Source organism: Myxine glutinosa, chromosome 5 (genome assembly GCF_964187855.1).
Source record: "Myxine glutinosa chromosome 5, kmMyxGlut1.1, whole genome shotgun sequence".
NCBI lineage: Eukaryota > Metazoa > Chordata > Myxini > Myxiniformes > Myxinidae > Myxine > Myxine glutinosa.
This window is the reverse complement of record NC_136265.1, coordinates 37,633,050-37,656,608: the sequence shown is the minus strand read 5'-3', so window position 1 is coordinate 37,656,608 and position 23,559 is coordinate 37,633,050. Positions and strand designations below refer to the sequence as shown.

The 23,559-nt window shown below is 50.0% G+C and overlaps 1 protein-coding gene across 1 annotated transcript in view; it reads left to right on the top strand.

The window, feature by feature from the left end:
- LOC137427680 (transmembrane protease serine 3) overlaps positions 1-18,881 on the top strand; it is an 82,461-nt gene extending 63,580 nt beyond the window's left edge. Inside the window, exon 13 of the mRNA XM_068117327.2 lies at positions 16,142-18,881. Within this exon, the coding sequence (XP_067973428.2) occupies positions 16,142-16,153 (12 nt within the window). The 3' untranslated portion in view covers positions 16,154-18,881. The remainder of the gene's footprint in view (positions 1-16,141) is intronic.
- Positions 18,882-23,559: the final 4,678 nt, after the last annotated feature.

Here is a 23,559-nt window from a genome sequence, read left to right as displayed (position 1 = left end):
AAATATGTTTCAGGAAATTACCGAGAGATATTTCTTCGTTTTTTTTATTAGTTATTATGTGCGCATACACTTTAAATAGGTTTATTTGAAATCTTTAATTTTCCACAATATAATTTACTTGCCATTTATCATTTGATGATTACGAGACAAATTCCTCTTGAGGATCGTGACAATTCATGCGTTGCGTGGAAACTTCCATTTCCAAAATGAATGAGACGATCGATGAAGAACGACTCGGTGTCACCAACGCGGGAAAATGCAGAGATATATTTTTTAAAATACACCATATCACCGCACAACACCGCCCAACAGCCAACAAGTATCATACACCGCCCAACAGCCAACGAGTATCATACACCGCCCAACATGACACAGACAGCAACATGTCGACATTATCGCTTTTTCTTTAAACCGAGTGAACCGAGCCGAACCGAATACACCGCGTGAATTCACCGAGCGAATTTCAGCCAATTCCACCTATTTCTTCGTTTTTATTTTATTCGTTACCAGCAGAAGTACCCAGCGTTGCCGGGCGGGGGAGGGGGGAAGGGCACGTACACTTTAAACATGTATATACATGTGGGATGTGGGATATATACATGTGGGACATGTGTACGTGTGTACGTGTGTGTGTGTGTGTGTGTGCGCGTGAATATGTGTGTGTGTGTATATATGTGTGTGTATGTGTATGTAGGCTAACCCCCGCTCTAGCAGGGAAAATGGCCTTAAAATGCATGTTGTTGTTGTATGTGTATATACATGTCTGTGTGTGTGTGTGTGTTTGTGTGTATATGTGTCTGTACGTGTGTGTGTGTGTGTGTCTGTTTGTGTGTGTGTGTGTGTGTGTGTGTGTGTGTGTGTGTGTGTGTGTGTGTGTGTGTGTGTGTGTGTGTGTGTGTGTGTGTGTGTGTGTGTGTGTGGAGATGTATATATGTGTATATGTGGATACATATGTGGATACATATTTGCATATGTGCATATGTGTATATGTGTCTGTACGTGTGTGTGTGTGTGTGTGTGTGCATGTGTGTCGATGTACGTGTGTGTGTATGTGTATATGTGTGTGGGTGTATATGTGTGTGTGTGTGTATATGTAAACATGGGCCGGTGTGTGTGTAAAGTGTGAGGAGGTATTGGAGAGGAAAATGCAGAGATATATTTTTTTAAATCGCGCCATGATGATAAACGAAAATACACCGCCTAAAATAACAGTCGACATATATTTAAAATTCGCCATACACATCCATGCGGGAATCCCACGGGCATGGATGTGTGTGACATTTCGACATATTGAGTTACATGCTGCGCCTGCACATTCAGTTATATAAGATGGTTACTGGCAATTGATCACATCCACAAATGATGTAATCCACACAATTTATGTACTTTACATAACGTTAATAGGAATACATGCCCGTGTAGATGGGAATGACATAATTCACCGAAAACGTTGAAGCAACCGCATAATATTACGGTGATGTTTAACTCTGAGAATAGTTCTAAATTTAAAAAACTTTCTTCTGATATTTGTGATTTATTTCAAACAAACTGTATTTCCCAGCTACACGGGCATGTATTCCTATTAACGTTATGTAAAGTACATAAATTGTGTGGATTACATCATTTGTGGATGTGATCAATTACCAGTAACCATTTTATATAACTGAATGTGCAGGTGCAGCATCTAACTCAATATGTCGAAATGTCACACACGTCCATGCCCGTGGGATTCCCACGGGTGACCCCGCTAGTATATATATATATATATATATATATATATATATATATATACACACACACACAGTATATATATATATATAGTAGCTGAGGTACCCGGCTTCGCCCGGGTTGAATAAGAATAATACAAATATATGATGAAAAGAACATGTATATTTTAGAGCAATATCACAGTACATTTCCTACATGACGTTTTGTCAATTTTCAATTTCTCAAAACCTCTTGGTATACAACATTTCTGGTTTTCTTACTTGGTGCCAAGACATAAAGATTGCTTGGTTTTCCAACCCTCGAGCAGCCCACGTACAGCTGGCCATGGGAAGTACCCGGCATTGCCGGGCGGGGGAAGGAAGAGGAGGGGAGGGGAACGCGGGGGGAGGGGAGGAGAGGGTGGGGAGGGGAGAAGAGGGGGGGAGGGGAGAAGAGGATGGAGGGGGAGGAGGAGAGGGGAGAAGAGGAGGGAGGGGGAGGAGGAGAGGGGAGGGGGGAGGTGAGGGGGAGGAGGAGAGGGGAGGGGGAGGGGAGGGGGGAGGTGAGGGGGAGGGGGGAGGGGAGGTGAGGGGGGAGGTGAGGGGGGAGGGGGGGAGGGGAGGGGAGGTGAGGGGGGAGGGGGGGAGGGGAGGTGAGGAGCGGGGGAGGGGGGGAGGGGAGGTGAGGAGCGGGGGAGGGGAGGAGGGGAGGGGGAGGGGGAGGGAGGGGGGAGTGGAGGGAAGGGGGGAGTGAGGGGGTAATTGAAGGGGAAGGGGGGAGGGAGGGGAGGGGGAGGGGGAGGGGGGAATGGCTAGCTTGGCAAGCGATAGCAGGCTTTTTACTTTTATTTTTACCTCAATGAGGGCTATATATATAGTCCGTGTTTGGAGCCTTCAAGTTCAACATAAAGTTTTTTATGAAAAATAATGCAGATGTATAACAATCCACCAATGCAAGTTCAGAAATGAATGCAGATCCTTTACTTTGCGATACAAACGCAATTCCCGCCATTTCCACTCACGATCGAGGCCTCCACAGTGACCGCGCCTCTTCTTCCTCCTACAACTTCGTCTCACTTCTTTCACTCAAAATACACGAAATTCTGCCACATGAAATTATGTAGAGGCCTCGTCGGGGTGATATAAGGTAGATAAGGAAGGCGTTGTAACAGAAGAATCAAAATAAAAGTGGAAGAACATAAGGAATTGGGAGCTATTCTGGACCCACAGCCAAACCCGACAAACCATTGCAATACACCCCGAACGTCTAGCGCCGCCACAAACTACACCATGGAATTGCAGCTGGCGCGGTTTTTTTAGACCATTGATATTAAAATAAAACGTAGCCTAAAACCACCGGGATTTTCTGCTGATTCCGAATCTGTCTAAAACTTTTCTCCGATGTGTAGTTCTTGAGTTATAAGCGGACATCCAGACAGACACACACACACACACACACACACACACACACACACACACACACACACAAACTCCTCCTTTATATATATATATATATAATTTATATATATATATAATTTTATATATATTACTGAACTGTAATTTTACTGTCCGTAATGCCAGTCGTAAATTTAACTTTTGTTTTTGTTTTAAAAAAATTGGGCTAATGTGCAAAATAAAGAGATAATTCTGGAAAACGTACAGAGGTTTAACACAGTACTGTCCATGAATTGAGTTCGATATCAGTTTACATCACTTTCAAGGATCAATTTATTTGTTTCGAAATGTCAAATGTGGATTTTGTTTCTTTTAAAGGTCACATTAACAAAATCTAGAATAATTTCAACATAATTCCAATGAACTTTTGGTTCTAAGACATCTTGAAAAGTAAGTTCACCCCCACAAAAAAAAAAATTCCATATTAAATGCCAAGTCTGTGTTTATATATATATATATATATATATATATATATATATATATATATATATATATATATATATATATATATATATATATATATACATATACATATACATATACATACACACACACACACGTCGGTTTGTCGACTTAGAACTTGAGACTGAGAAAAGGAACAACTGATATGTTTATTGAATTCATCAAACACAGACTGTGGAGAGCAGAATGTCATATATGAAGCTCACAAGTGACCAACTCCACAACAGAATGCCCCGAGGAGTTTAATTGGGGCTTGGCTTTATATATGGGTTGGGTTTAACATTTCAGGATAAGGAACAAAGGGTGGACTCATCGGCCCCCACCGTGGTCCTATCCTGTTATTCAGTTAGAAAGGAAGTTCATACAAGGCCAGGCATGGGTTATGTCCTGATGAGCCTATGGTCAGCAGTATGGGGTAAGCATGTTAACATTATTACCAGTGAGGCTTGACGGTCGGGAGAAGTACAAGGAGATAGGGAGAGGACAACCATAAATGTGTCGACATGGAGGAAATTGGCAAGTTTGTGGGAGGATAGCAGCTTGCAACAGAGACCAGAGGCCAGAGCAAAAGGGGAATAGTTGGATTTCGACAGAGAAAGAGATCATGCCATCACAAGGCATTAGTCTTACAAAGTGAATAATTCCTAAAAGGATATAACAGGATTTCAAAAGGCTTTAAAAGGATATAACAATCGAGCAAGGCAAAACGTATAATTGGTTATACTCGTTAATTCGTCAAACATTATTAGCACAAAATGGGAGAGGGATCTCAGGTCCCACATACCTCCCTTTTGGCTTGAAGAGACAACGTTATCTATGAGCCAATCAAAGGCCTTTATTCAATCAAGGTAAGGAGGCAGTAAATAGAAAGATACCGCGCGAATGTTCTCCAAGGCATGCCCTGCACCCAAAGCGCCCCGCATCGCACCCAGAAGGACTATTCGCGTGTGTATATGAGTATGTGTTGTAATTTGACCATGGGGACATGGAGGTCCAGTAACATGGAGGTCCATTAACGTGTCGGATCCACAACGAAGACGTCTGGTTCGGCCGGGGTCCACACCCGAGAGGTCTCCCGACCCACCCTTGCTGGAGCGGAGGTGCAGCCGGAATTCCCCCCTAGCAAAGGGCTCGCCCAAGCATTCCAGGCGCATTCCTTGCAGATCCTCGGCGTTAATCGATGTCCATGAGGCCTCGTACGTGCTGGTGTTCTGGGGAATACATAACATCATCAGCATCCAATGGCATAGGTTTCTGGCCACCAAACAGTGCAGTGCGATCCAAAGGAAGGAGAGACACTTCCCTCGAGTCAAAGTCGAAGTTGTCCGAGTCGAAGTCGTCGTCCATGGACGAATATTCAGAGTCGGAATCCAGAATATCATCGGTGTCAGGTCCCTTGACAACCAGACCCAGTGATGCAGTTGGGTCCGGAGTTGGGTCGAAATCCGGAGTTGGGTCAATGACGATTGAACTACTGCGAGCTCGTGAGACATAAGAAACATAAGAAACACTAGGTGACTTCCGCGAGGAATTCACAATATCATCAAAATCATCGTCAGTAAAGTCAATATCAAATGAACAATCTTCGGAAGCGGAGGTCACATCATCACCGCCCAATGGCTCATTCAGGTCGCCGTCCTGGGATCCGCAGTCCGCAGTCAAGTTGACCGCCCGAGGTTCATTTGGATCCACGGTCAGATTAACGGTCAGCACCATGGTTTTCTCTGGTGTCTTCTGCCTTGTCCATCCTGTGAAACATTTGCTTACGCAAACCATGATTAGGGCTTTCATTATAACCAGGGTGAGTACGATTCCTACGATTATGGCCAGGCCTGTCAACAGCCATTTTACAATGATTCCCGTCCATCCCCGGAACCAGGCTGCTATTCTGGACCATACACTATTGGTTTCTTCCCTTCCCCTCCGGTTATCCGTTAGATCCTGTGTGTCGGCCTTAAGCCGGGTGATCGAGGCCTCTATCCCTTCTGCATGATCTGGGATATAGGTGCAATATTTCCCATCGATTACCCGGCATACTCCTCCCTTTTCTGCCAATAACATATCTAAAGCTATGCGATTTTGCATCACCATGGTACGCATGTGTACTAATTCGTCTTCTATTTTTAGTTCCGCGATTCGGGTTTCATTTCCGATTCGCTCCAACACTAATGCTAGGCTATCTATCCGCCAACTATTCATAGTTACTCCCGCCTGGGGAAAAAAGGCTCCTAGTAGAACCTGCCACCAATGTCCGTCCAATTTTACTGTCCCATCTGGTTTCCAAAGGGAGAGGCCCCATTTTCCCCTACTGTGGGTATACCCTGCTTCGTTAAGATGGTCTACCAAGTTTACCTTGGGGAAGATAGACCCTAGATAACAAGTCCCTCCCCAATTCTCTGTCAAGTATGGGTATGCCTTGTTACCGCAGACAAACATTACTCCATGGGGTGCTATAAGGGCCGAGGCCATACATTTACCAATTTCGGAAAGGTTGGAGTTTGGTGCTCCCCATGACACCATTCGGCTTGTTACGTTATGCTGGGCCTGGTCATTCACCGTTATTCTAAGGGTTCCTCCCTTTAGTTGCGGGGCGATGGGCGGCAGGGTGTGGGTGCATTCTGAGGTTCCCATCTGGACATGTCCCTTTTCCTACGAGGGATAACCGGCCCTTTTGCTCTACCACCCAGATCGGGTCTGGTCGTTTGTCTAACAGGCCTTGACTAATAGGTGGGGTATATTGGAAGCTATGGGAACACACCGCTGGGTGTTTTGAGCCTGCCAGCTCCAAGGTGGTGGCCAGACATGGGGTTCACAAGGGTCCTGAGCACATATCTCGTATGGACAGGGGCAATACTACCATATCTATTCCTGTGGTACTGGTGTGGGGGAAATGCATACACATCCAACAACGTGATCGGTTTTGTGCCTTTGCCATTGCGCGGGTAACCGTCCAATACGTGTTTCCCTCTGGCTTCTTCCTTACTTCCTTGGCAGGTAGGGGTCTAAAATCGTAAGCGGCACAGGGGGGCCGGACGGGGGGTTGTCGTTGTGGGATACGAGGCCTGTGATGGGGCCATACTTCACATTCGAGTATCAAAGAGGCGTTTTGGCCTGGGCTTACAATGGCGTTGGTAAGTAGGGTAGTATTCTCGAGGCCCGTGCCCCATTGGAACCCTGCGGTGGCGTAACCCTTCGTGGCCCCAGTATATTTCCCATTTTTCACTTTCCTATACTTCGATAGAGCTGTGAATTGTCTTATTTGTGCCCATGTCATATATCCATGTACCACCGTTGATGCTGTCCATCTCACGTATACCCACTTGAAGTTCGTCTCCAATTTACAGCAATTTACCGCTATTCGTTGTCCCTATTGGTTGACAGTTATGTATTTTGTTCGTGGGATGGGGAGTGTGGAAAAAAAAGCTCGGGATTCCCGTCATCATGACTATCATTAGCCTGAGGAGACTGTAGTGCCCCAAAAGGTGCATTGTCTTTGTCAGTGTGGGGTGTGGGGTGTGGTGTCTGGTGTGGCCTGTGGTGCGGGAATGGACAACTTACAATGGGTGGCGTGGATCCACGAAGGCTTACCCTCGCAGAAGACTGCCGTTGGTGTGGTCAGTAGCACCTGGAATGGTCCCTTCCACCTTGGCTCCAAAGCGGCCTTGCGGGTGAAGTGCTTTACAAGCACCCAGTCCCCGGCTTGGAAGTCATGGATGGCATGGCCTATTGGTTCAGGCAGCGCCTCTCGTACTCGAGCGTGGATGCTGCGCGCCACGTTGGACAATCCTATGCAAAACCTTAAAAGCATGTCATCCATCACAGGCAAGTCAAGGTTGGACATGTCCATCGGGGCTGAAACGGGCAAACTCATAGGTCGACCCATCAATATCTCGTGGGGGGGAAGACCCGTGGTGCGACCAGGGGTGGAACGGATGCTCATTAACGCAAGTGGGAGTGCTTCCGGCCACTTAAAACCTGTATCTGCACAGATCTTTGCTAACTTGAGTTTCAGGGTCCCGTTTGTGCGTTCCACAAGTCCCGCTGATTCTGGGTGATAAACACAATGGAAGGATTGTTTCACGCCCAACGCCTTTAGGATACTCGTGATCACCAATCCCGTGAAGTGTCCCCCTTGGTCAGAAGAAATCATCTGGGGAATGCCAAATCTGCACATGAAATCCCGCATGAGGCGCTTCGTATCCACGATCACCAAAATGTAACGGAATGTCATGCTCAGTTCCAAAGTTATGAAATCAAACTCGATATGGCCGAACAGCCTGATTGGCGGGGGACGGCCCCCATCGTGTGAGAGTCTTGGCGGTGCCCCTCTATTGTGTTGTTGGCAAACGACACACGACCGGCACACTTCGGCTGCAATCCGTGATAGTCCCGGTGCCGCCCAAGTATATTTTATCTGTTCCATCACCCCCCTCTGGCACACATGACCATTTTGATGTGCCATGCGTGCCAGCCAAGGTAGCAATTCCTTGGGTGCTATAGGTTTTTCGTCAAGGGTCCACATCTCACCTGGTCTGGGGCGTGTATCACCCCTCGTTTTATCCAGTCCTCGTGTTCGGCCATCGTTGCGGCGTTTTGCAGAGTTAAGACATCATCCCTAGTTGGTGTGGCAGTTGGCCCTGAAGTCGGTATATCGACAATCTGTGCGAGTGCCCCCTTGGCTCGTGTCACCATCGGCATGTTTCGTCCTATCCTTTGGTTGGCAGCCTTTCCTGCCGCCTCGTCCGCCCTGGCGTTGCCCTGAGCAACGTCAGTGTCCGCCCTTTGGTGGCCGCGACATTTAATCACCGCAATAGCGTGGGGAAGCAAAATGCTTCGGAGTAGCCCTTCCACCAATGCGCCGTTCTTTATCACCGAACCTGCAGATGTGAGGAAACCTCGCATCTTCCAAATTGCTCCTTTGTCGTGGACTACCCCGTGTGCGTAGGCCGAATCTGTGTAAATGTTGATGGCAAGGCCTTCTGCCAAGCTGCATGCTCTGATTAAGGCGCACAGCTCCGCCTGCTGGGCGGAAAATGTAGGTGGGAGACGCCCGCTTTCTACCGTCTCGTTATCTGTGCACACCGCGTGCCCGGATAGGAGAAAGCCATCCCATGCACGTCTAGCTGATCCATCGACATAATATATACAATCGGGGTTGTCCAGGGGAACGTCCTTCAAATCCGGCCGCACCGTGGAGACTAGCTGCACGACATCGGTGCACACATGGGGTTCACCCTCCTCTGGGGTGGGCATCAGTGAGGCTGGGTTAAGTGTAGTGCATTGTTCAATCGTGGCGTTGGCAGCGGTGATTAGTGCGGATTCGTATTGCATTATTCTGGTGTTAGACAAGTGTTATGTGTTTCGCTGTAGTAACAGCGAAGTGACACAGTGCGGCACCCGTAGCATCACCGCGTGCCCCATTACAATGTCCGCTGTTCTTTCTACTGCGTACCTGGCCGCCGCCACTGCTTGCAGGCACACCGGAAATCCTTGTTCAACCGGGTCTAACTTTTTACTGAAGTAGGCTACCGGTCGCTCCTTTTCCCCATGATTCTGTGTCAATATGGACTGGGCAAAACCCCCCACTGCGTGAGTGTAAAGGGTGAATGGTTTCGCGTAATCTGGGAGTCCTAATGACGGTGCCATGACCAATGCCTTTTTTAGACCCTCGAAACATCACATTAAATCGTCCGTCCAATCCAAATTGTGCGGGGCGCCTGATTTAGTAGCCTCGTACAGTGGTTTAGCCAGCAGCGGAAAATCGAGTATCCAAGTGCGGCAGTACCCTGTCATACCTAGGAAGTGCAGCAGTTGCCGTTGCGTGCGTGGGCGTGGCATTTCCATGATAGTGGTCACCCGTCCGGCATCCAATTCCCGTTTTCCATGCGAAATGGCGTGGCCCAAGTAAGTTACGACCTTCCGCACAAATTGGAGTTTAGGCCTTCCTACTTTGTGGCCCTTGGCCGCCAAGGCCTTCAACAGGGCCATAGAGTCCTCTTCACAGGCTTTCTTGGAAGGAGAACAAATCAACAAATCGTCAATGTATTTCAACAACACTGATCCTCCTTTTAGTTCCACATCCGCTAGGTCGTGGTGCAACGCCCGGGAGAACAGAGTGAGGCTATCTGAAAACCCCTGGGGTAACACTGTCCAGGTATACTGGCGCCCTCTATGGGTGAAAGCGAACAAGTATTGTGATTCGGGCGCAATGGGCACAGAGAAAAATGCGGAACAAAGGTCAATAACCGTGAAGTGTGTTGCTTCCGGTGGAATTGACATCATAAGGGCCTCCGCATTTGGTACTACTGGGTGTATGCCTTGTATTACCTTGTTCACCTCCCTTAGATCCTGTACAAATCTCCATTTATTTTTCGTTGGCTTCTTTACTGGCAGAATTGGTGTGTTGCATGGGCTGTTAGTTTCCACGATTATTTTCTGCTTCACCAGGGATTGGATTACTGGCGCTATGCCCACATCGGCCTCGGGCCGTAGCTTATATTGTTTCACGTTTGGCAAGCGCATCCCCGGTTGCACTGATATTACCAGAGGTTCGGCGGCTCGCATCCGTCCGACCTCGTCGTCCCATCGAAACCACAATTCGGTCGGCACCTCCGCCAGGAGGTCGTCAGACTCACCCGGGCTCGTAAGTACCGCCCGCATGACATAGTTGCCCTTAGGGGGCAGGTCTGCCTCTTCGAACACTCCTTCCCTCTGTTGTTTCTTAATTTCAATCAAGTACTCTTCGCCACTGTCGAGCTGTCTCACAGTCCAGTGGCCCTCCTTAAACCAATAACCATGAAACGAAGTTTCCTGTAACCGCCTCACCATCCAGCCTATACTTTCCGACGGCCACCCTTTAGCAGTAGTGAGGGTAACGTGGGCGGCCACTCCTGCGGGGTATTGGGTCAGCGCATGCTGAACCGCGGATAGGTCTACCTCAATACCTATCCCCTCGCGGCCGATCCATATTCGTGATAAGTGTAGGGCCGTGCGCTTTCCCAGTGCTTCCTTAACCTTCTCTCGGTAGTCTTCGTCCTCGCCCTTTGCATCGTAATAAGCCGTGCAGTGGGGTGGATCGTCCTTTATGTGCTCTATTGAAATTTGGTGCAGTTGTAGCCAATCTCGCACGCTTGGGTTCTCTAAGCACACGGTGTCTATGACGTGTGTCCAAGTAGCTAGAGCCCCTTCGTACCAAGCGCCCACCAATACGCGGTGGGGCCTGGACGAGACAATGCCGTCATTAACAAGTCGCGTTTGGATTCCGCGACGTCTACAAAGACTCCCTGCTCTGTGCATGAAATTTGACAGCCCAAACGGCAAAGTAAATCCCGTCCCAACAAGTTCGCCAGGGCGGTAGTAGTCATTAAGAAAGCATGTTTGGCCTCTAGCGGGCCGCATACTACTCTCACCTCTTCTGAAATGGGAAGCGCTTGGGGTAAACCCAAAATGCCCATTATTTGAACGTTTTTTCTTGTGGGGCGCAAAGATGGCAATTGCCCCTCATTAATGGTACTGCGGGTCGCCCCTGTGTCGACAAGGAAGTCCAATTGTTGTCCGTCCACGTCCAGAGTCAGGGTCGGTTCCTCTGTCGGCGTCATAGTCAAGAGGGGACATTCCTTGGGCTGCCCGCTGGCGTCCCGTCAATAGGCTGCTTGATTGCCCTGAGGCGGGAATCCCTTGCGGACATTTTGGCAGTCGCATTTCCAATGTCCCATTTGTCCGCAAAGGAAGCACGACCCTTGTGAAATCGGCGGAGCGGAGGGTACAGGCCGTCCACCCATGCCACGCTGACCCTGCTGTCTCGGGTGTCCCATTGGCTGTTGTTTTGGCGGCCCCCACTGTGGCTGGTTCGCTTGTCCCCATTGTGGCTGGGCCTGGGGTGGGGGCCAGGCCCCATTAATTCCGTTCTGAGCCCAGTAATTTGGGGGAAGGCCCATAGTTTTGGGAAGGGGGTTCCTGTGGATGCCAGTTCTGGGGAGGGGGCCCTTGTATGGTCCAATTTTGAGGGTTTTGAGGAGGAGGAGGAGGAGGGGGTAGTGTCCATTGTTATCTCGCCCTGTCCATGTCGGCTAGTTCATTGTTGCCGGCATGTCGACATGTTGTGTTGTCGACACATGCGGCACATTCTTTTTCACTATTACAGACCCACTCTCCATTGGGGGGATGGCCCCTATATGTGGGCCATTCGTTGTAGGGATCCACCTCGGGTTTCTGGTACTGAGCGCGTATGTGGCTCTGGCTCTGACTTCCCTTCTTATTTTGATTAAGTTGGGCCCGTTTTTCCTGGAGTAACATTTGCAGTAAGTCCTCTTTTACATCGGCCTTTTTATCATCGCAGTCGCTAAATTGTTCGGCTGCCTCGACTAATTGGTCGGTCGGGGTATTCCTCCATGCGAGTATAGCGGTTTGGATGTGCTTCCTTATTGCGGGGCTCAGTCCTTCTACCAAAAAGTTGTTCACTACTGAGCGGGGGAGATCTTGTGCCCGTGCATGGCCCAACCCTCCCCACTTTAACAATGTCCTTTCTACCCGTTCTTTCCAATCCGTCGCTGCTTCACCGGGTTTCTGGTTTAAGGCTTATATTTTGGTCCAATCAGGCCCTCTAGTTGGCAATAGAGTGGTGTGTACCCCAACCAGAAATCGCCCGACGAGGGTGTTCCAGTCCCCATCATACAGGGCCGGTTCTGGTGCCGCATTTGGCCATTCTGATTGTGCTTTCGCATGTTCCCATATCAGCTCGGGTAGTATAGTCTTTCCCAGGTGACGGATGTCCCGCCAATCTGCGCTTACATTAGTGATCCACATTCCCATAAATTCGGCCACTTCACCAGGCTTGTCAATTAGCAAACCCTTTATCCGCTCTTGCATAGAGGCCAAATCTGTTTCCCTCCATGGTACCCGAACCAGAATGGGTCGTGGTTCACCCCCTACAACCTCTGGTGGATCAAAACCTATGTGTTTCACAGCATACATTCTGGTGATAGTCTGAGGGGGTCTCATTCCCACTATAACCTACCAATGAGGGGTATAGCCCTCCCGGTCCTATCCGTGGCAGGAACCCTGCGATGTTGGTCCCGTTATCCGTCCCGTTGGCCCCTGGTTGGGTAAACGGATTACCCGGGCTCAGATGATTCAGAGGGGTAACTAATTTGGTGCCGTGGGATTTCGGTCCCTGGGGTGCGAAGGGGATGGGGTTGCAGGAAGGGGGTGGTGGGGGCGTGGGAAGGGGAGGTGGTGCCTGGAACCCCGGGACAGGGCCCAGGTATGGGGAGGGTAGTGAGGGTAGGTTGGTAACTACTTCCCCTACCGCGGGGCCTGGATTTTCAACGAGCGGCATCAGTCGCTCGTTGGCTTGCCTATCTATTTCCTTAATCACCTTATCCTGCAATTTGTTTGCCTGCTTCCTCAGGCCTTTGAGCTTCAATACTTCGCCTGCCAGGCTAGCCTGTCTCGACCTTGCCTGTCGCTTCATCGCCTCCTCCTTCCACCACCTGAACACTTTCCAATAGTCAGGCGGAAAATGTTTCTTTTCCTGATCTAGCTTATCTAGTGCCCCATACAGCGCTTCCAATGTCTCCAGCGCGAAGGACCCTTCCTCTGGCCATGGTGTACCTAGGTCCTTGGTTAGCTCGGCCCATCCCTTTCCTGGTCTTACTGCGGCATACTGATGCTTTTTATACATAAAGTATGCCTGGGTATTTCTGAGAGGCTCGCCCGCCTTCCCAGGTTTATTACCCATCCTTAGTTCGCTTTGGCCAACCTTCTTGGAGAGTTCTTGGTTTACCGGCGTTGCCTTATTCCCGAGAGGCTCGCCCGCCTACACGGGTTTACGGCCGCCTAGCCTCACTCCTCCCCTCCTGTACTAACCGTACCTTACTTTTCCAGGCGTCTAACGCCCCTTGTTAGCGCTTCTAACCTTACTAATGATTCCAATGTCTCCTGGGTAGGACTGGGATTGGGACACCGCCCTTATTCTCACAACCCAGAGATTTATTACCCCTTACCCTCAGGCGCCCTCGTGGGAAACTTTGCTCCCGTCCTGTAACGTTACCCTGACGAATCCATAAACAGTCAGTTGCCCCGGGACCCAAACCGCCCGTACTTAAATTTGGTTCGTGGATCAGGCTCGAGCAGGGAACGGGGCAAACGGCACCCGAGCGAGAGAGTGGGCTCCAATTTGGACTGACCCCCCAGTCTATAAAGGAAAAAACAAAAGAAAACCAAAGCTCACCTTCTACCCGGACCAATTGAGCCAGCTGACCTCTCCACTCACTCGCCTGGAACCGCGCCCCGGTCTGCCCGGACTGATCCCACCGCTGCCGCCAGATGTCGGTTTGTCGACTTAGAACTTGAGACTGAGAAAAGGAACAACTGATATGTTTATTGAATTCATCAAACACAGACTGTGGAGAGCAGAATGTCGTATATGAAGCTCACAAGTGACCAACTCTACAACAGAATGCCCCGAGGAGTTTAATCGGGGCTTGGCTTTATTTATGGGTTGGGTTTAACATTTCAGGATAAGGAACAAAGGGTGGACTCATCGGGCCCCACCGTGGTCCTATCCTGTTATTCAGTTAGAAAGGAAGTCCATACAAGGCCAGGCATGGGTTATGTCCTGATAAGCCTATGGTCAGCAGTATGGGGTAAACATGTTGACAGTATTACCAGTGAGGCTTGAAGGTCGGGAGAAGTACAAGGAGATAGGGAGAGGACAGCCATAAATGTGTCGACATGGAGGAAATTGGCAAGTTTGTGGGAGGATAGCAGCTTGCAACAGAGACCAGAGGCCAGAGCAAAAGGGGAATAGTTGGATTTCGACAGAGAAAGAGATCATGCCATCACAAGGCATTAGTCTTACAAAGTGAATAATTCCTTAAAGGATATAACAGGATTTCAAAAGGATATAAAAGGATATAACAATCGAGCAAGGCAAAACGTATAATTAGTTATACTCGTTAATTGGTCAAACATTATTAGCACAAAATGGGAGAGGGATCTCAGGTCCTATATATATATATATATATATATATATATATATATATATATATATATATATATATACACACACACACGTGTGTATGTATGTATGTATTATATATTTACTAGGGCATGCCCGTACTATATATATATCTAAAATTATATCCCCCCCCTCTATTTACATGAAATGGTTTGGTCCATGAAATGTTTTGGTCCATTCGCAACGCCAAAGCGAACGGCGAACGCTTTACATGAAATGGTTTGGTCCATGAAATGTTTTGGTCCATTCGCAACGCCAAAGCGAACGGCGAACGGCTTGCGAGTACAGTGACAATCCCCCCCCCCCCCCCCCCTCTATTTACATGAAATGGTTTTAATTAGTTTTAAAACATAGTTTAACGCCAACATAGCGGCAACATAGTTTGCCAACGTGAAATAAATGAATACGCTCTCAAATGTGCCGTCCGAGGCAGAGTGTGTTCGCCACGTTCGGCACACGCGATAGCTCGCTGCTCTCTGATTGGTTGAATCGTTTTTTGGACATAGCTCGGTAAGTAATTGTCCGATTAATATGAAACCTTGAAAAGGCACATCCTCGGGTCCCCAGCAATATACCTGGCAAGTTTCAAGTATCAAGTATATCGGACCGGTAGTTGTCGAGAAACAGCGGTCGCATACACACACACACACACACACACACACACACACACACACACACACACACACACACACAGACAGAGATTAGTGGAATTATAGATAGATATTATATATATATATATATATATGTATATATATATATATATATATATATATATATATATATATATATATATATATATATACGTGTGTATGTATGTATTATATATATATATATATATATATATATATATATATATATATCAAAAATATATTTATGTTATATATCATATTTGTACATGTACATATGTATTTATATTATTTATCTGAAATGTCAAAATATTTTTACATAGATGCTGTTGAAATATTAATTCAATTGATACATAAATAAAACTACATGCGGTTCAAAGCAGAACCAAAAGATGTGTTTGTCGTTTTTGGTTGCGAAAGGGCCAGCAGGGTGGCCTTAGAAGTATGAACACTCGCCGCTGAGCCGTCGAGCTAGGTTAAAATCTCGGCCCAGCTGCAAACTATCATACCGGTGTAGCACAGGCAGGATGTTTCATCAATGTGTGTGCTGTACCTCATATGGATTTTAAACTGGGCATCCCATTTGCCAGCATTCTTTTGGGGATGTTAAAGATCTAACGGTGTCCTTCGTAAAGAGGAGGCGAATTTTCCTGAACAAATTATTGCCCTAACTTAGTGGGTGGTGAATCAGTGGTACAGTCCAATGACGCTACTCACAGACATGTGCTGTATACGAACAAAGAAGATTGGTTGTTTACTGTAGGGAGTAATAAATGTTTTACCCTTGCCATCTCTACCACATGTGACCAATGTCCTAACCCTTATCCACCCCTTCCTCTCTCTCTTTTTGATCACCTGCTCCCTTCTCACAGTCCAACAACTGATCAAAGGAGTTTCTCCTGACTTGCCACGTGTTCCATCATCATTTGAATTTGAACATCCTCTGCTTCCGTCCCATGAGTTGTATTTTGCCAAAAGTTAATTAAAGGCTGAGTGAGGCTGAGGAAGATGAATGTGTTGAGGCATGGTCATGGATGTTCAATGGGATGAATGAGAATGTTGAGGTTATCGAAGGGAGAGTGGGGTGTAAGAGCAGAGTAGTTAAGAAAAATGACTGCATTGGGCAGATGGTGTGGGTAAGAAAATGCGTTGGATAAGTGGAGGAATGAAGAATTCTACAAATCATTTTTAAACAACTAATCACCGTAAGTACAAGATGATCCTGTGATGCCAATGTATTTCCAAATACAGTTTTATGAACAATAGTTTTACCTCATCTTGTACTTTGTAAATTGAACTGCTTTGTTTTATAACTTTTGCTACATTAATACGTGATTATTTTACAAATATTCACCAAGATATTTTTATTTTAGGATTATTCTCTGTTTGATCATTGTGTCTGAATACAATCAACCATTCCCCAACTCTCTCTTCCCCTGCCCCCATCGCTCTCTTCCTCCACTGCCCCATCGCTCTCTTCCTCCGCCCCCAGTTGCTCTCTTCCTCTGCCCCCAGTTGCTCTTTTCCTCTGCCTCCAGTTGCTCTCTTCCTCTGCCCCCCGTTGCTCTCTTCCTCCACCCACCGTCGCTCTCTTACTCCGCCCACCATCGCTCTCTTACTCTGGCCACCGTCGCTCTCTTCCTCCGCCCACCGTCGGGACTTCCACCGTCCCCGTTGCTCTCTTCCTCCGCCCACCATTGCTCTCTTCCTCCGCCCACCGTCGCTCTCTTCCTCCGCCCATCGTCGCTCTCTTCCTCCACCCACTGTCGCTCTCTTATTCCGCCCACCGTCGCTCTCTTCCTCCGCCCACCGTCGCTCGCTTCCTCTGCCCACCGTCGCTCTCTTCCTTCGCCCATGGTCGCTCTCTTCCTTCGCCCACCGTCGATCTCTTCCTTCGCCCACCGTCGATCTCTTCCTCCGCCCCCAGTTGCTCTCTTCCTCTGCCCACCGTCGCTCTCTTCCTCCGCCCACCATCGCTCTCTTCCTCCGCCCACCGTCGCTCGCTTCCTCTGCCCACCATCGCTCTCTTCCTCCACCCACCATCGCTCTCTTCCTCCGCCCACGGTCGCTCTCTTCCTCCGCCCACGGTCGCTCTCTTCCTTCGCCCATGGTCGCTCTCTTCCTTCGCCCACCGTCGATCTCTTCCTCCGCCCCCAGTTGCTCTCTTCCTCCGCCCACCATCGCTCTCTTCCTCCGCCCACCGTCGCTCTCTTACTCTGCCCACCGTCGCTCTCTTCCTCCACCTACCGTCGCTCTCTTCCTCCGCCCACGGTCGCTCTCTTCCTTCGCCCATGGTCGCTCTTCCTCCACCCACCGTCGCTCTCTTCCTCCACCCACCGTCGCTCTCTTACTCCGCCCACCATCGCTCTCTTACTCCACCCACCGTCGCTCTCTTACTCCACCCACCATCGCTCTCTTACTCCACCCACCGTCGCTCTCTTACTCCACCCACCATCGCTCTCTTCCTCCACCCACCGTCGCTCTCTTCCTCCACCCACCGTCGCTCTCTTCCTCCGCCTACCGTCGCTCTCTTCCTCCGCCCACCGTCGCTCTCTTCCTCCGCCCACCGTCGCTCTCTTCCTCCACCCATGGTCGCTCTCTTCCTTCGCCCATGGTCGCTCTGTTCTTTCGCCCACCGTCGCTCTCTTCCTTCCCCCACTGTCGCTCTCTTCCTCTGCCCACCATCGCTACGCCCCCCACCCAGTTGCAGTCTTCCACTGCCCCCCGTTGCTATCTTCCTCCACCCCCCCCATTGCTCTCTTCCTCCACCCCCCCCCCGTCGCTCTTTTACTATGCCCCCCGTCGCTCTTTTACTATGCCCCCCGTCGCTCTTTTACTATGCCCCCCGTCACGCTCTTCCACCGTCCCCATTGCTCTCTTCCAACGTCCCCCGCCGCTCTCTTCCAACGTCCCCCGCCGCTCTCTTCCAACGTCCCCCGCCGCTCTCTTCCAACGTCCCCCGCCGCTCTTCCAACGTCCCCCACCGCTCTTCCAACGTCCCCCACCGCTTTCTTCCAACGTCCCCCACCGCTCTCTTCCAACGTCCCCACCACTTTCTTCCAATGCCCCCCGCCGCTCTCTTCCACCGTCCCCCCCGCCGCTCTCTTCCACCGTCCCCCCGCCGCTCTCTTCCACCGTCCCCCCGCCGCTCTCTTTCAATGTCCCCCGCCGCTCTTTTCCAATGTCCCCCACCGCTTTTTTCCAACGTCCCTCGGCGCTCTCTTCCAACGTCCCCCGCCGCTTTCTTCCAACGCCCCCCGCCGCTTTCTTCCACCATCCCCCCGCCGCTCTCTTCCACCGTCCCCCCGCCGCTTTCTTCCACTGTACCCCGTCGCTCTCTTCCACTATCCCCCGTCTCTTACAACACCCTTCCTCCCTTCCTCCCTTCCACCTGTGGCTCTCACACCGTCCTCTACCTCCTCCTCTCCCTTGTTGCTTTCTTTATTTCTATTTTTGCTCTTCAACTTCAGTTTTGCCTCATTTTAATTCCTCCTTTAAATTTTATTTTTACTTTTGATCACATAAACTCACAAGCCAAATTGAAATCTATATACTTTATACATTTTATTTGCTTTTCCACTGAGGGTTTTAATAAACGGTTGCTGTCCTAGCCTTCATTGTGTTGTGTGATCACATTGTAATTATTGGCGTGGCTCGGCCCGCTACGCTCACCTCATCACATGTGGGGGCAGAGGCACGGGCTTGTCTTAACTGAGGATAATGACACGACTGAATTTGAGTTGCTCTATTGTTGTGACTCTGCACGCTCCGCATGCCTCACCACACGTCTTTTCAGAGGGATAGGCCCCTTTGACCATTTCGATGTTTTTGGGGTCTTCGGAGTCTTTGGAGTCTTTGGAGTCTTCGGGGTCTTCGGGGTCTTTAAGGGTATTATGGGTCTCTGGGGTCTTTAAGGGTATTGTTGTGGTTTTGGAATAAAAGCAACCCCCCTTTTAGTTAGTTGCACCACAACATGTAGCCTCGCTTTAGCCAGTTATTTCTTATTAAATGTGAAGTATAGTCTCCTTCCCAGTGTTAGTATGCGTTGAGGCAGGTAAGTAAGGGTAGGCCTCATTGGGCCTGGAATGCCATGCGCTGGGCCTAGGACAAGTCGAGGAGACCCGAGGGAGGAGCTAAAGGGGCGTGGCTGGTAAGCAGCAAACAGCCAATGGGAGCTAAAGGGGAGTGGCCAACAACGGCGGCCAATGGGAGCTAAAGGGGAGTGGCCAGCAGCAAGCGGCCAATAAGAACTAATGGGAGTAACTGATGGGGGGCTATCACGACACGTGACCCCCGGTGGCCAGTGGAGGCCCGTGGAACATTCTAGTGGGGCTCCGGGGGGATATAAGCCCCGCCCCAGACCCCCGAGAAGTCTCAGCAAGAAGCTCGAAGCGTTCTGCCCAGGTCCCTGCATTCTGCACCCACTCTCTGCTGCCTCGTTCTCCTTGGCTCTGCTCTCTCTCTTTTGGCCTCGCGCTCTTGGGAAACGCTCTCGCAGGACGATCTCTCTCGTGGCCCTATACTCCGGCGATCTCCCTGCCTGGACTTCCTGCACGTGCGCTTTTGCCTTGCCGACTTCGGGACACGCTGCGGGGATTCTCGTACGTGCACGGCTGAAGCCAACGTCTCTGCCGCGAACATCACCAAGGGGGAACGCCCAACGAGCCGTCTGGGGCGAGCTGCACCAAGCGGCCGCGCTAGGAGCGCATCCTCTTCTTCCTCCCTTTCCCCGAGTGAGTCAGAGGGCCCTTGTCTGAGAAACGTAAATAAGAACGGTTAAGTTTCTCTCCTGTGTCTCTTCTCTCACCACTGTGCATTTGTAATAAACCTGTGTTTGCTTCCAACTTGGCCGTTTTCGTCTCTTCACCATTGGCCTCGCATTGCACGAGATAAAACCGCTCAATCGGGTTAATAGTGATTAGCGGCATGAGTCACGTGACACGCAAACCGCTCGGGCATATTAGACCAGCATGACTCGTGTGAGGTCCAGCCCCCGTCATCGTGGCGGCGTGTGTATTGAAGGTACGCGGGTTATTGACCGGAAACCCTTCCACGCGCTCGCTGCGGGTTTGGCGGCTGGAATTGCTCCGCAATCCGCCCCCACAAGTGTAAAGTGGGTAGCAGCCTCGTGGACTCGAAGCTCGATGGGGAGAAGGGCTTAACTCCCCCTTAGTACGTCGACGGGCTCGAGATCCGCAACAAATTGGTGTCCGGGAGTGGGACATTTGGACCTGGAGTACGCTTCACATACTCAAAATTACGAGCGTACGAAATTTAGTTTTAAAAACCAAATTAATTTGAGTTCGTGCAATGGCTGGCCAAGGTGACCGAGTGCCGCTGGGAGTAGGAAATGAAGAAGAACTAATGGCCCAGGACCAGCAGGAAGAGTTGGTAGTAAGGGAAGCTGATGAGGGTGCGGCAGTAGGTGAAGAAAATGGCGGCGCCTCGCACATGGCGGCGAGAGCCGAGCCCACGGTGCCAATGGATATGGGCATATTAATGGCGCAAATCAGAGCATGCTTTGAGGTGCAAAGTGAGAAAGCAACCAGGGATATGGAAAAGATGAGGGAGGAAACAAACTGCAACATGGCAAAGATGGGTAGTCGGATGGACACCATGGGTAGTCGGATGGACACGATGGGGGAAGAGATTGGGCGTAGGATGAGCAGGGAAGTCGCAGTGGTACGCGATGAGGTGAAACGGTACGAGGAACGCGTGGAGAGCGGGTTAAAGCGGAAGTACAGCCAACCTGACTGGGGCAATGAGAGTAGCGACGGGGGAGGTAGAGAGACCGACGATCGTCGAATTGAAAGAGGAAATTTTGGGGGTGCCGACAATCGTCGAGTTAGAAGAAGAAATAATTGGGGTTGAAGAGACGGGAGAGACAAGGAATGAATCACGGGAGGAGGTTGTGGAACATGTGCAAAGTTCGTGTTTGCACCGTGACGCCGTGCTTGCTAACCCAATAAAAAGTTTGCAGGTGCTGGCGGAGAAGCAGGGGAAGGAGAGCCCCGAGGTGAGTAAAAATAGCGGGAATGTGTTTGGCGCGAACGGGTGCTCGGCGAGCTTGGGAGAGAGGCGAGACCCGGGCGTTCGAGAAGGGCCCATTGTCCGGTATGAGAGGGAGTGCGTACCGGAGTGCATGGAGCGAGAGTGTGTTACAGAGTACGAGAGTGCGTACCGGAATGCGTGGAGAGAGAGAGTGTGCACTGGAGTGTGAGAACGAGTGCACACCGGAGTGTGAGAAAGAGTGCACACCGGAGAGTGTGGAAGAAGAGTGTGCGATAACTGAGTGTGTAAGAGAAGAATGCACACCGGAGTGTGTGGGGGGCGCCTGAGTGTGCGAGTCTGGAGTGGGTCGCGAGATGTGATGACGTGGCCCAGGCATCGACACCGACCGGGGTAGCGCTTAGCGGGACAAGTAGCGTACACGAGCCCTTGGTGAGTTGTGTGCCGTGGGGACCGGAGGGAATCGGCGCTGCGTTGGTCTCGCAAGGACCGGCGTGCAAGATTCGTGCCTCCGGCACCCGCATGGTATGGTTGGCGCCGAATGGCAGCGAGGGCGGTTGGCCGGGTTCGAGGGGAGGTTTGCAGTTTCGGAGCCACGCACCTTGTCGGGTGAGGTGCTCTGACTGTGGCTGGTTGGGTCATCGTGCGTGGGACGGCGAGGCCCCACGCAGGGATGGAGCCCGGCACCTGGGCCCATCAATCTCTCCCCCCTTGGATCGTCGATGCCAGCCGGATAACCCCTACAGGCGACCAACCACCCGCATGGAACACTCGGCCCTTCATGGCCGAGCCATGACAACGTACCTCCACATGGGAGGGGCTCATAGTTTAGAGGACTGGAAGTAGTGTACTCCACGTGGGGGAATGGTAGTGTAACCATTCCTCCCACGGGGGGGGGGGGGGGGGCATGAGCATTAGTTTAGGGGGATGGCAGTGTTAGGCCCATGGAGGGGCCAGCAATGGTTGCCTCCATGGGGCACCGAAGCTAGCCGAGGGAGGGCTTGGATAATGATAGGGATTTAGAAGACCATAGGGACTGAGAATTAAGTAGTGACACCTGAACTGTAGAGGGGACATAGAGAGTTTAGGTGGTTGCTAATAGAGAGTGTGCATAGTTTAAGGGGATGACGGGGAAGCACGATGTAAGGTATCTCGACAAACTACGATCGATTGTAGCACACGTTTATTCACTCTGCCGATACAGGCCCGATTAACTGCAGCGCCCATCCGAGCTGGGGCGAAGGGATACAATGCGGTCCCGGTGTAGGGATACAACGATGAATATTTGCAGCTTCATACATGACATCCTCCCCTTTAAGTCCAAAATTACCAAGAGCAATACGTGCTAGATTTCCAGAATTGACATTTCAAAAGCAACATTTCCAAAACATGTGAAAATATGTGTGCAAACGATTATGAGAATAATGAAAATACGTGAAAATAGAACATGTGTCAATGTGAAAATAGAACATGTGTCAACGTGAAAAAAAACATCTTCAAAGATTCAACGGGTCGGATGCTTTTCTCTCACGCATTGAGCGTCGCGGTGTACCAGTGGATACAGAGTCCGAGGTGATTGCTTTGGTCTCCACGAAGGGTGTAGTGTTTGCAGAGGTTTTCGGGGCATCCGAACCGGCTGGAGCGGCCACGACAATCTCCGGCAGTGGTGGGTCGAACTGTTGTCCTGACTGTGATGATGCTGCAGGCTCTATCGACTCACAATGACGGTAGGTTATGTGGTCCTGATGTCGACGAATTTCGTGGCAGTCCTGCAGGCGAATCACGCAGGACAGTGGACCTGGCTTCTCGATGATGTCCCCCGGTAGCCACGTCACACCTGCACCAAAATTTCGGGCAAACACTGGATCTCCAAAGTTGATTCCACGACTGTTGGACGACTTATCGTGCACCAACTTTTGATTAAGCTGGCTCTGATAAACGTTTGATGATATGTCTGGTTTGAGATTGTCAAGTGTCGATCTCAAGTGTCGTTTCATCAATAACTCAGAGCTGCACCGGTTGTTGATTGTGGCATGATGCGGTATTTGAACAGGAGACGAGAAAGCTTTGTTTCCAGGGTTCCCTCCTGAAGTTTCTGCAATCCGGATTTGATGATTCCCATGGATCGTTCGGCCAAGCCATTTGAAGCCTGGTGATGTGGGCTGACAAACTTATGGTTGATGCCGTTCCGACGTGTGAACTCGGCAAACTCGGAACTGGAAAAACACGAACCGTTATCACTCACGATCACCCTGGGCAGACCATGAGTGGCGAAACAGCG